Here is a 14,890-nt window from a genome sequence, read left to right as displayed (position 1 = left end):
CTTGATGAAAGTGAAAGTGGAGAGTGAAAAAGTTGGCTTAAAGCTCAACATTCAGAAACTATTTTCATGGCATCCGGTCCCATCACTTCATAGGAAATACATGGGGAAACAGTGGAAACAGTGTCAGACATTATTTTTTGGGGCTCCAAAATCACTGCAGATGGCGACTGCAGCCATGAAATTAAAAGACGCTTACTCCTTGGAAGGAAAGTTATGACCAACCTAGATAGCATATACAAAAGCAGAGACATTACTTTGCCAATAAAGGTTCGTCTAGTCAAGGCTATGGTTTTTCCTGTGGTCATGTATGGATGTGAGAGTTGGACTGTGAAGAAGGCTGAGCGCGGAAGAATTGATGCTTTTGAACTGTGGTGTTGGAGAAGACTCTTGAGAGTCCCTTGGACTGCAAGGAGATCCAACCAGTCCATTCTGAAGGAGATCAGCCCTGAAATCTGAAGGATTTCTTTGGAGGGAATGATGCTGGCACTGAAACTCCAGTACTTTGGCCACCTCATGTGAAGAGTTGACTCATTGGAAAAGACTCTGATGCTGGGAGGGATTCAGGGCAGGAGGAGAAGAGGACGCCAGAGGATGAAATTTTTGGATGGCATCACTGACTCGATGGACTTGAGTCTGAGTGAACTCTGAGAGTTTGCGATGGACAGGGAGGCGTGGTGTGCTGCGATTTATGGGGTCGGAAAGAGTCGGACACGACTGAGCGACTGAACTGAACTTATTTAAACTCTGCATATGAGTTAAATAAGCAGGATGACAATATACAGTCTTTGCTATTGCAAATAGTCCCACTATGTACATTGGGGTGCACATATCTTTTTAAATTAGTGTTTTCTGGATGTATATCCAGGAGTAGAATTGCTAGGTCATATAGTAGTTCTATTTTTAGTTTTTTGAGAAATTTCCATATTGTCTTCCACAGTTGCTACACAAATTTATATTCCCACTAACAGTGTACAAGGGTTGCCTTTTCTCTACATTCTCATCAACATTTGTTATTTATGTTCTTTTTGATGGTAGCCATTCTGACATGTGGGAGGTGATATCTCATTATGATTTTGATTTGAATTTCCCTCATAATTACCTATGTTGAATATCTCTTCATGTACCTGTTGGCCATCTGCATTTCCTCTCTTAAAGAATATCTATTCAGTTCTTCTGCTCATTTTTAAATTAGGTTGTTTTCTTTTTAGAGGTTGAGCTGTATGTTTCATTTATATATATTGGATGTTAATCCTTTATCAGTCATATGATTTACAAATATCTTCCCCTATTCACTAAGTGGTCTTTTCATTTTGCTGATGGTTTCCTTTACCATGCACTAGCCTTTACATTTAAGTAGGCTCCTTTTTTTAATTTCTGCTTTTATTTCCTTTAAGATACACATCCAAAAAAATTATTGCTGCAATTTATGTCAAAGAGTGTTCTGCCTATGTTTTCCTCTAGGATTTTTGTGGTATCTGGCCTTAAACTTAGATAAAAGATTTGCCTTTTGCAGCAATATGGATGGTCTCAGAGGGCATTATGCTAAGTGAAACAAGTCAGACCAAGAAAGAAAAGTGATATGATATTACTTATACATAGAACCTAAAAAATACAACAAACTAGTGCATGTAACAGAAAAGAAGAAGACTCACAGATCTAGCTCTTCCCTCTACCTTGATGTTGGGAAAGATTGAGGATGGAAGGAAAATGGGGTGACAGATGATGAGATGGTTGGATGGAATCACCAGCTCAGTGGACATGAGTTTGATCAAACTCCAGGAGATAGCGAAGGACAAGGAAGCCTGACATGCTGCAGTTCATGCGGTCACAAACAGTTGGATGTGACTTCTCAACTGAACAACAAATAGAACAAATGAGGGCTTACCAGTGGTATTGAGTGGGGCAGGATATATGGGCAGGGAAGTGGGAGATAGAAACTACTGAATATAACATAGGCTAGAAATATGTATTTACAACATGGAAAATATAGCCAATATTTAGTAATAACTAAATATTATATAACCTTTTGAATTGTATTTTTAAATATTTTAATTATTTTTTAAAGTGATCTTCTGATGAAAAACTAACATTTTCAGTGGGAAAACAAAGTTTCTTTGTTTTGGACTCATATTTTTTACTTGTTATTTAATGCTTACATATCATTTTAGATGAGTTGGTCATCAGTCCCTCTATAATGAAGAAAATAACACTTTTTAAATAAACAGATGATACAGTATTAGTATCCTAATGAGGAGCTGCCAGAAATAATGACTATTCTAGTGAATTACTGCCTGAATGTTCATAGATCCATACAAAGTTACTATTATGGATAGGCATTACATAATTTTCAGTGACAACTCAAAATCTAACTTGTAGCATGTTTTCCTAGTGGACTATCTCCAAATTTGATGAACGACCTTCCCAATTAACTTGGAGAGTCCCTGGGAGTATCTCACATGTGGTGAATATATGTCCACCTCTTCCCCCTCAGAATACTGCTATCACACTGTTATGATCTGCTAATCCTATCACTCCCCTGGAATCTGATTCTTCAGTTCAATTCATTTCAGTTCAGTTGCTCAGTGTGTCCAACTCTTTGTGACCCCATGAATCGCAGCACGCCAGGCCTCCCTGTCCATCACCAACTCCCGGAGTTCACTCAGACTCACGTCCATCGAGTCAGTGATGCCATCCAGCCATCTCATCCTCTGTCGTCCCCTTTTCCTCCTGCCCCCAATCCCTCCCAGCATCAGAGTCTTTTCCAATGAGTCAACTCTTCCTCAAATTTTCACTTAGAAAGAAGTCCAGAGCCAGCTATAGCTCAGGGAACAAAGGCAAAATAATCCACACATGGCATAAAACAAACTGGAAAAAGAACCACATCAACATTGATGACACTGAAGAACAGGCTCAAATGACTAGCAATGAAGCCTAAATAGTGATCAGAAATAAGAAATGATTAGCCACAACCAGAAGTTTCTAAAAACAACTATTCCCTCACACTTCTGTATTCTATCTCCCTCTGAATGGCACATTTTTCTGTCCTAATAAAGTTGAATAAAATTCAAAAATTGCTAGTCTCTGTTCCCAAAGAAAGACCAATCTTCCATATGGTGTTTCCACTTTCTGGGAGGGTGCATAATGACCAACATTGAATCCAACTATGGAGAAAACCTGAAAACCAGGGAAAAAACTGTGATCTCATTTTTCAAAAAAAAAAAAATCTTTGGGGGCAGCTTCTCATTGACCATCATGATGAAAGAAGTAAATGTAAAAGAATAACAAAAAATAATATATATATAAACTTTTCAGAAAAGAAACTCACAAGAACTCATTTTATTCCCTGTACAGATTCAGAAAGCACACCATTCCAAGAGGAAGTCAGTTAGGTCTTTTTTTTTTTCCTTTTTTTTTAGTTATATGTAGAATCTGGGAATGATTAACTGATGGTTATCTCAAATTTCTTAAAGAACATACTCAAAAAATTACTAATAGAGTTAAAACAACGTTTCAAGGAGATAGAGATAGAAATAGAAAGGACTCAAGAGAAATAAACTCAATTTCTCTCTTTGTGTTATGGTAGTCTGTATAATGTTCCTCACTGCCTCACTTGTGAAATATAAGGGGAGAAATTTATGCCTTCCTTATAGTGAAAATAAATACAAGATTAAAAAAAATTAAAGGATAAGATAGAAAAACAAGAAGATTTTAAAATCTAAATAAAAATGAACAATTAAGTATTATGGGATTTTTGTTAGCATTAGAAAGGTAAAGCAATCAAAGAGAAATAAAACCAAGTTACTTAGTCCTCAATTTTTTTTTTAATTCTAAAATAAACATAATCAAACTAAATAAAATTTAAAATTCAGAGGCTAATATGATAGCAGTTACAGAGAAAAGAGATATAATTTTAAAATAAACATTAAAGTCTAAGATGAAAATCTGAAGTGTGCAACTCAGATCAAGAAGAAATAGGGACTTCCTTTATGGTCCAATGGGTGGGAATCTGACTTGCAGTGAAAGGGACATGGGTTCGATCTCTGGTTGGAGAACTAAAATCCCACATACCTGGGACAACCAAGCCCAGTAAGCCTAAGTGCTACAACTATTGAGACCGTGAGCTCTGGATTCCACATGCCATAACTAGAAAGTTCATGTGCTGCAATATCCCACATGCTGCAACTAAGATCCAACAGAGCCAAATAAATAAATATTTTAAATAAAAGGAAGAAATAAAATGACAAAGGGGATTTTTTTCAAGATTGAAGGTTACAAACAGAGGAAAGAAATATAAACCCCAGATAAAAATCAAATGTAAAAACCATCTAAAAGATAGATTCACATTTCTTAATAACAGATTCCTCTTGGATTGGCAGTACATTAAATATTTCATGGATAGAGAGCCTATAGAACAGAGAAAAATATATAGCTCTATTTTTAACAGTGGGTAATTTGACTCAGAAGTTATTTATATTTACAGCTTTAAATATCAGTTATTTGGTTGTAAGACTAAAGCAGTTAGATCCCATGTATCAGAAGGTATATATATTAAAAAAAAAAAAAAACTGCCAAAGTAGATATGTTGAAAGTATAATTTATATGTTGAAAATATATGAAAGTATACTATATATGTTGAAAGAATAATTTAATGCCTCCTAGTTGGAGGAGGCAATGGCAACCCATTCCAGTACTCTTGCCTGGAAAATCCTATGGACAGAGGAGCCTGGTAGGCTGCAGTCCATGGGGTCACGAAGAGTTGGACATCACTGAGCAACTTCACTTTCCCTTTTCACTTTCATACATTGGAGAAGGAAATGGCAACCCACTCCAGTGTTCTTCCCTGGAGAATCCCAGGGGCGGTGGAGCCTGGTGGGCTGCCGTCTATGGGGTCACACAGAGTCGGACACGACTGAAGCGACTTAGCAGCAGCAGCAGCAGTTGGATATGAGGGGCTTCCAGGTGGCTCAGTGGTAAAGAATCCGTCTGCCAATGCAGGAGATGAGGGTTTGATCCCCAGATCAGGAAGATCCCCTGGAGAAGAAAATGGCAACCCATTCATATTCTTGCCTAGGAAATCCCATAGACAGAGGAGCATGGTGGGCTACAGTCCACTGGGTTGCAAAAAAGTTGGAGAAGACTCAGTGACTAACCAACAAAATTGATTAATTGATTTCTACATTGTGATGATAAAAGTTACCTGTCCCTTTTCCATTTACTTATTAAAAACTTTTCTTCTCAGTAAGTGTTTTACTGCTTCCTTCACATCCTTGTTCCTGAGACTGTAGATTAAAGGATTAATCATAGGAGTCATCACTCCATAGAACACAGATACAAGTTTGTCAGTAGCATCCATGTCATCTGAATTAAGTGTCTCTTTAGACTTGGGCTTCATGTACATGAAGAGAATGGTTCCGTAGAATATTATCACCACAGTCAAGTGGGCTGAGCAGGTAGAGAAGACTTTGCTCCTCCCCTCAGAAGAGCGAATTCTGAGGATGCTGATAATAATTAATGTGTAAGAGATAATGATTAACAATAATGGTGTCATTATGAATAAGGTTGTGGCCACAAGCATGATGAACTCGTTACCTGAGATATCAGCACAGGCCAATTTCATGACAGCCAGAATTTCACAGGTGAAATGATTGATGACATTATTCCTGCAGAAGGGCAATTGTACTACACACCCAGTTTGTACTGCAGAGTTGACAATTCCTATGATCCAGGAGCCAGCTGCCATGGGCACATAGGAACCCTTGCTCATGATGACAGAATATCTCAGAGGGTTGCAAATAGCCACATACCTGTCAAAGGCCATCATGCCCAGGAGCACACACTCTGTTGTCCCCATGGCCAAGCCAAGGAACATTTGCACAGCACAGCCAGAGAAGGAGATGGTCTTTTTTTCTGAGAGGAAGCTCACCAGCATGGGGGGAATGGAGACAGTGGTGTAGCAGATGTCCAGGAAGGAGAGGTTCCCCAGGAAGAAGTACATAGGGGTGTGAAGGTGGGAGTCTAAGATGCTAATGAGAATAAGGGTACCATTCCCCAGAAGGATGACCACATACATTATTAAGACAAGCACATAAAAGAGTAGCTCAAGCCTTGGATAACCAGAAAGCCCCTTCAGAAAAAATTCCACCAGAATGGTTTGGTTTTCCCATTCCATTGTATGGTTTCTTTTTCACCTGTAATATATTAGAATATGTTAAAATATGTATTCTACTATGATTATATTCATCTATGTACCAATGTACCATATACTCATAGAAAGAAAAGAAAATATAAAAAGGAATAGACCAAAGAAAGAAGAAAAGAAATAAAGTGGACCAAATAGAATAGAGGGGGGAAGGGAAGAGAAATGAACATATTTTCAAGCTACAAGCAATATGCCATGCAATTTATTGAATCTCATCAAGGTTCTGGGAGTGAGGTGTCATCATCCACATTTTACAATAAATAAATCAAAGCAAAAATATTAAGTAAACTTAATTAAAGGTAAATTTAGAGCAGAGGTAAGATTCAAACCCAAGTCTTCCTTGCTGAAGCCTGAGCTTTTGGTCGTATTTGTCACCACAAGTTAACTAAGGTTTAAAACAAATACGAGTATTGCATTATGTGTAACTAAAAAGTAAACTGTTTTTATTGGCTACAAACCACCACTGGAGAAGGAAAGGGCCACTCACTCCAATGTTCTCGCCTGGAAAATCGCATGGACAGAAGAGCCTGGTGGGCTACAGTCCATGGAGTCACAAAGAGTTGGACATAACTTAGTGACTAAACGACAACAAACCCCACACAATAGATTAATGATCTTGTCACTGTTCCATGTTATACTGCTATGCTTATTATCTGACTTGTCTATTAGCATGAAAAATTTATTAAGGCAGGGACTTTTTCTTGTTTACTTCTACAATACCTGTATCTACAATATAACAGACACAGAGATAAGAGGTTCAGAAATATTTGTTGAATAAATGAATACAGTCAAGGACCAAATGACTACTAATTATTTTATTTGTACTTTACCTAATTTAGTCTCAGAAGCAACCCTATTAGGCAATTATTGCTATTATTAGCATTGTCATTTTCATTATAAAAAGGAAGAAAAAAGGTCAAGGTCATAGCTAAATAAGTGGTTGAGGCAGAACTTGAATCCAAGCCATATGGCTGTGGAGTTCAAACTTAACTGCTCATTTTGCAGAGAACTTGACTCACAGTCTAGAATATCTTGTAATCTAATAGACAATACTAATATTTCAAAAGAAACATCAGACCAAAATAGGGGATTAGTCAGAAAGAAGAGTTCATTATGGTGATTTTAGAGCACTTTAATTCTTTATATTTTGAGGGAAATTATTCATTTCTGTGAACAAAATATATCTATTAGTGTATAATTCTATAGTCTCCCCTTATGAGTAGTTCTGTCTACTTTTTCACTGCTATTCTTAACTGATTTCTCTTTTCATGAGTTTCACAATAAGTTTTCCCGTATTACAAGTTTTCTCCAAAAATAATTTTTAATGCTTTTGGAAAGATTTGTCCTTTCCACATTGTTTCATTAATGTAGGTTTTTGTGTTTGTAAATTTGTTTACGCTTATTTGGCATTTTACAATTTCATGAAATAAGAAAAACTATTTCATAATATTTTATCTTTATCCTCTTTCTAGCTCTAAGTCATTTAAAATACTTTGTTTTCCTATAGACTTAGATTTCTATATGAAATTTCCTTGTTACTGGTTTCCAGATAATTTTTTTCTCCTTCTGTCTTTAATCTTTAATCTAGATATGCATACCTAGTGATCAGATACTTTTATTCCATTTTATTTTATCTAATTCATTTTATTATGATAAAAAATGTGACCTTTAATTCTAAAGGTATATATTTTGGGGTTCCATTTACTTGATCCATGTTGTAAATGTCAACAAAATATATGAATTCTCTTTGGGGAAGATATATTATTTATATATATGTATATATACACACAACACTACATGTATACACATAATCAGGTTTATTAAATGCCCTATTCAAATCCTTGAGATTATTTTCTGTTATCTATATTTAATTAACTCTATATAATGATGGTTGGATGATTTCACTGACTTGATGGACATGAGTTTGAGCAAGCTCCAGGAGTTGGTGATGGACAGGGAATCCTGGCGTGCTATAGTCCATTGGGTAGCCAAGAGTCAGACATAACTGAGTTACTGAACTGAACTGAACTGAATCAAGTTTTACTTGTATATCTAGAATTATTTTTATATGCTTAGTTACTGTGTTGTTTAGTGTATACCTATTTATGGCTGATAAACTTCATACATTGTGAATGTTACAATTAATTTTTATCACATTTTGTATTTTAAATTTAAATTCTACGTTTATGATATTGATATCCAAGCAAGAATACTGGAGTGGGTTGCTATTTCCTTCTCCAGGGGTTCTTTCTGGCCCAGGGATTGAACCTGCATCACTTACATCTCCTGTGCTTGGCAGGCAGGATCTTTACACCAGTGCCACCTGGGAAGCCCAACTTTAGCTCTCTTTGTTGTGTGTACTCAGTCGTGTCCAGTCCTTTGCGACCCTATGCACTGCCAGGCTCCTCTGTCCATGGGATTTTCTAGGCAAGAATACTGGAGTGGGTTGCCATTTCCTACTCCAGGGGATCTTCCTGACCCAGGGATAAAATGTGATAAAATAGATTAATTAATTACAACGTTCACAATTTATGAAGAAGGTTATCAGCCATAAGCAGGTGTACACTAAACAACACAGAAACTAAGCATATAAAAATAATCCTAGATACACAAGTAAAACTTGATTATAACTATTTATGTAGAACTGATTATATATAGATAACAGAAAATTATCTCAAAGATTTGAATAGGGCATTCAATAAATGTCCTGATTATGTGTATACATGTATTATGTGTATATATATAAATCATAATATCTCTCCCAAAGAGAATTCATATTTTTTGTTAACATTTTCAACATGGATCAAGTAACTTGCTGTCAAAAATATATAACTTTAGACTTACAGGTCACATTTTTTATTATAATAAAATAAATTAAATATAATAATAATTGTATAAAAATATCTGATCACTAAATATGTGCAACATATATCTGGATGTAAGTTGTTAATTCTTTTTACAGTCATTGCTTTTTTATGACCATATTCACTCCATTCCCTTTAGAACACAATTTAAATGTACTTCATTTCTTTCCTTCCATATACTTTATTTTATTACATACTTATTTTGCATTACTTATATTTCCCACTTTCTATTTCTTCTGGCTGATTAAATTGTCATTCACTAATTGTTTGCCTTAACTTGAACACTTTGTTCATTTTTTCCGTTCCATGAGTGGTGAGTTACCTTCTTTCTCTACTTTCACAATCTGACATACAGACCAAACATTTGTTGTAAAAACTAACTATTGCATTAGCCAAAAGGTTCATGCAGGTATTTCTGCACCACCTTACAGATAAATCCAAATGAACTTTTTCAACTAGAATGCTCCCAAGCTCCTAAATTATCCCTCAAACACAAAATGAAAATAGAACTACAATAGTTTTATCCCTCCATTTCTATCCCTACTCCACAATTCCAAGATGCTACCAAGATAAATTGCTAAGTCACTTCAGTCGTGTCCAACTCTGTGTGACCCCATAGACAGCAGCCCACCAGACTCCCCCATCCCTGGGATTCTCCAGGCAAGAACACTGGAGTGGGTTGCCGTTTCCTTCTCCAAAACATGAAAGCGAAAAGTGAAAGGGAAGTCTCTCAGTCGTGTTCGACCTAGCGACCCCATGGACTGCAGCCTACCAGGCTCCTCCATCCATGGGGTTTTCTAGGCAAGAGTACTGGAGTGGGGTGCCATTGCCTTCTCTGACCAAGATAAATTAGGAGAATCAAATTTAGATTAATTTGAAGATAAAAATCTATATTAGCTAGAAACACACAAATGGATACATGAATTGAGGCTATTATTGCTAATTGACATGTTGCTACTCTATTTGGTACTTTATATGTTTATATATATATATATATATATATATATATATATATAAAATATACACACACATACATATATATATTGAAAGGAATGTTTAAGAAACTTAGTGACCAAATTACTAAGGAACTTCTGCTCAGAGAAATTTCCTAATATCACTCACTGTGACTTATCCTCTAGGTAGCACTGCACTGATGTCTTACGGGATGAGCCATGGTTTCATTTCTAATGACCTTGCCTTCTAAAGGTAGGGAGACAGGCACTCTTATACATTCTCAGTGAACACATAAACTGGTGCATCCTCTGTGGAGGACAAATTTGGCAGTGTTAAACAGAATCATAAAGGCATGCGTATAACCTTTGACTATAGAATTTACACTAGGTAATTCCCACACAATTATGCCTGTGCATGTGTAAAGTAATTTATTTTAAAAACTGATTCATTAAAGTACCATTTGTAATAGCAGATGTGGAAGCAATTAAATTCTATGAGAAGGGGACATAGAAATAATGAAATACCGATCTGCTGTCAAAAAGATTAAGAGACTCTTTGTGCATTGACATGGAAAGATCGTCAAGAACTATTAAGTGTAAAGGTAATATTCAGAATTGACTTCCCTGGTGGCTCAGTGGTAGTCCACAAGAACCCCTGGAGAAGGAAATGGCAACCCACTCCAGTATTCTTGCCTGGGAAATCCCAAGGACAGAGGAGCCTGGTGGGCTATGGTCCACGGAGTTGCCAAAGAGTAGGACATGGTTTAATGACTAGACAGCAATACGAATGTTCAGAACAGTATATAAGGCACAGTAACCGTTGTGTATAAATATTTTACATATATGCCTGTGTACACACACACACACATGCGCGCACACACGTGTGTGTGTGTGTTAGTAGCTCAGTTGTATCTGACTCTTTGTGACCCCATGGATTGGGGCCCTGCCAGACTCCTCTGTCCATGGGATTTTCCAGACAAGAATACTGGAGTGGGTTACCATTCCCTTCTCCAGGGAATCTTCTTGACCCAAGGATTGAGCCCGGGTCTCCCGCACTGCAGGCAGAATCTTTACCGTCTGAGTCACTATATGTGTCTGTACACACACACACGCACGTGCGTGCATGCACACACACACCCCAACAATTTTTTGCTCCTATATAGAATACCTATAGAAAAATAAACAGGAATAACTTGTTATCTTTAGGAAAGGAAATGAATAGTTCACTAACAGAAATGGAAGGGAGGCTGTTTACTGTATGTTATTCAGTACCTTTTAAACATTTTGAATCTTGTGACTATAATACCTACCATAAAATAAATTACGTTTAAGCTAAAGAGTTCTTGTCTTTAAGATGTATAACCTTTCTCCTTCACTTTTCTGATGGCACACTACATCAAACCATCCACTGCCATGGGACACAACTACATACAGTTAAAAATTGTTGTTATTCAGTATCACACCTTAAATGGGAATTGCCAAAGACTGATAAGTCCTTTGCTTCCCTTGTAGCTCAGTCGGTAAAGACTGCCTGTAGTACAGGAGATCCGGGTTCGATCCCTGGGTTGGGAAGGTCCCCTGGAGAGGGAAATGGCAACCCACTCCAGTATCCTTGCCTGAAAATCTCACGGACAGAGGAGCCTGGTGGGCTGCAGTCCATGGATCGCTAGTCGGGGACGACTGAGCGATTAACACACACTAACAAGTCCTTTAAATATAGTCATAATTTAATATCCAAGATACTTTCAGAAGTATCATTAGGATTTTCAGGCCCATATGGATCTCCTGACCCTCCATCAAACTGCAAGCTATCCTCTGATCTGGTTTAGAATCTATACTTCTACCCCATTCATTTCCTTTCCATTAAATGTGCTACTACGTTTAGGAGCTAGTAAGATTCCTGGAACAAAATTACAGCTCAATAAATGTTAGCTATTATTCTTGTTTCATTCACAAGTCCAAAGAGCGATCCCTCTTTAGGAATTATTTGTCCACCTATCATTAAAAGATACTTGCTCTGAATCTTAGGTCTATCTTCCCAATTTCCGGACATAATTAATCACCTCAGAATCACTCCAAACTCAACTTCATTTCTCCATTCTAAACTCATCTCCTATCCCCAGCTTTTAACATTTTGTAGCTTTTTATAAAATTTGAATTTGTTCGAATTTTTCAGATTTTCTGGGTTACTGTGTAAACTACTTGAGACACCAAAGGGCATTAGATAACATGTGAAGTTCATTGAATAATGGAGTTTATACCTACACCTGTAAAAGTCATCTCTACAAAAACCCTTGTTCCATGAGCTGCCTCCATGCTACATGATATTCTACCAAACTTATTCCATAATATTGTTAGGAACACAGGCCTTGGAGGTAGGCTTAGTTTAAATGGTATCTCTGCCCCTTACTAAGCAGGGTGGCCTGGGCATATTTCTGATTATCACCTTCCCCAGCTATAGCATGAAGATAAAGACAGCACCTGTACCATATATTTGTTGATAAGATTAAATGAGATAGTATATATTATACAATTACCACAGGAATGGTTTCCACTATTAGCAGTTTCCTTTATGCCACTCTATCACGGTTCTTCCTTTTGTTAGAAACTTTTTACACCTTTGAACCAGTCATTGTCTTTTCCATGGCCAGGTATATACAGCTGAAGAGTTTAATCACGTCGCACACAGTGTTCTGGCAAATGGTATTCTGTTCATCTTACCATAAAATCCTAATACACTTCATCACAGTATATAACACTCCAGTCCTTTATCACACTCTGATCCCTTGGATGTCAGCAAATTGAGTGGCAAATAGGAAAAATCACTCATAAGGTTCAATTCACTCCATAAAAAAATAGGATTTTAGGAAGGCATTAGTATGTTCCTTGTCTTAAAAAGATGGCTGATTTTTTTTTTTTTTTTTTTTTACTGAGACTGTGTTAACATTTTTAGCAAGCCTATAACATTAAAAAAAAATAGAAAAGTCATTCATTTTTACAATCATAACCTAATAATAGAAAAACAAATATTCAAAACAGTCACCAATAGTGTATGCAAACACACTAGGATAATGCTCACTCAGGTCTCTTTCTGGCTATTCACTGCTTTGGTAAATCATCTGTTTCACATATGAGGTGTCTTTAAGGCAAATTGGTCATAGTTCTTCTCTTCACATTTTACTCTGCACAAAGAGTCCCTAGCACAATATGTGGCATATTCATCTGCTCTCAGTTGATTGAGCCAAATGAAGCAGGTGCTGCTAGGGACCAGGAAAGTCTTGTTTGTTATGAATCTCATGCTACAGAACACAGAGTTCCTCTGTACTGTGTTGTGAGCCTTAATGAACTAAAAATGATAACAGAGTGTTCAAATACTGTGTGCTACTCTAAAAAGCTACACACTGACACAAGGAATTCATACTACTGATATTCCATTCTGTTCCTTGCTCAAAGCCTTACATGTTAAACTGCTCTTGTGATCTCAAAAGTCTTTATTTTTCCTACTACCTCTCAGTGACTAGACCCTTAAATTCCATTTCCAATATTTTAGTCTCTCTTCAGTGAGAAAAACATCTGAATTTCAAACTTGACACATTTAACCCATCAGTCTAACTCTTTCTTGTAGTTGATAGATTTGGTTCTTGTCTTTACAATAACTTACCTTCAAACCAGGTTCTGACCCTCTTTCTAGGTTGGACAACAAAAGATTTTTTATCTTTTTTACATGTAGCCAGTTTTCATGACTCCTCATTTCATGAACTCTAAAAGGCAGCTACTGAGTAATCATTTTGCCATGGAAATTCACTCATTTGTTGACATCTATAGAAGTATGCAGGTTGCAGGTATGATAATTAGGATAAATTCCTCTAGTTCAAATAAAGAATTGTTAGATTCCTCTAGTTCAAAATAGAAAGAAAATTAATATTTAGTAATAAATTTTAGGAATAGGACAACTTGCCCCTGAAGCCCAGGCTGAAATACGACCCCATTGTGGAGCCACAATACCTAAAGAACATGCTTCAGGCTTTGGGACACAATTTAAGATTCTAAAGGATGTTTCTAAACCTCTGTGCAAATTTTCATTGCTTCATAGATGAAATATGTATAAAACTTATGAGACTCCAGAAATAAAGCCCTGAAGACCTAATTACAGGAAGCCTATTACTCTGCTTCACACAGAATCTGGAGGAGTCTTGTGCAATGTTACCAAAGTTTCCCCAGTTGAATTCTCTCTCTGTCTCTCTCTCTCTCTCTATCTCTGTCTATCTCTTCCCCAGCTCTCTCTTACACACATACTCATTTAACACACAAACACACCTACACCATTTTTGAAGTATAAATGGTTATTACAGTACACAATTTCTTTATACATTTTTTAGAAACTCTAGATTTTATAGACATTCACTTTATATATTTAGCTTATATAAATGCTGACTTTTTGAATAAACATATTATAAATTTCTAAAACTGAGACATACTTTAAAAGAAAAAATTTTTTAAAGTAAAGAAAGAAAAAAAGGAAGAAGAGAAAGTAAGGCAAGGAAAGAAAGTATATCCTTAGGCAATACACATAGAGATGAAAGAACAAGGATGAAAATAAATTGAGACTTCTGGTTCAAGATGGCAGAATAGAAGGACATGCACTTATCTCCTCCTGAGAGAACACCAACATTAAACTAGTTGTCCAACAACCATCAGAGGAGGACTCTGGCTCCCACCAAAAAAGGTACACACATCCAAAGCCAAGAAGAAGCTGCACAAAGACAAAGCTGCAGTGAGATGGTAGCACCATGATAAAATCAAATCCCATTCCTGCCAGGTGGCTGGCCCACAAACTGGAGAACAATAATACCCAATAAGTTCTCCTACTGTTG

The 14,890-nt window shown here is 36.6% G+C and overlaps 1 protein-coding gene across 1 annotated transcript; it reads right to left on the bottom strand.

The window, feature by feature from the left end:
- Positions 1–5,212: 5,212 nt before the first annotated feature.
- On the bottom strand, positions 5,213–6,169 carry LOC113888695 (olfactory receptor 13C2). The gene has a single exon (XM_027535725.1). The coding sequence runs from the start codon at positions 6,167–6,169 to the stop codon at positions 5,213–5,215; it is 957 nt and encodes a 318-aa protein (XP_027391526.1).
- Between the last annotated feature and the right edge of the window lie 8,721 nt (positions 6,170–14,890).

This window comes from Bos indicus x Bos taurus, unplaced genomic scaffold (genome assembly GCF_003369695.1).
Source record: "Bos indicus x Bos taurus breed Angus x Brahman F1 hybrid unplaced genomic scaffold, Bos_hybrid_MaternalHap_v2.0 tig00001078_arrow_arrow_obj, whole genome shotgun sequence".
NCBI lineage: Eukaryota > Metazoa > Chordata > Mammalia > Artiodactyla > Bovidae > Bos > Bos indicus x Bos taurus.
This window is presented reverse-complemented; position numbering and strand designations above follow the sequence as displayed.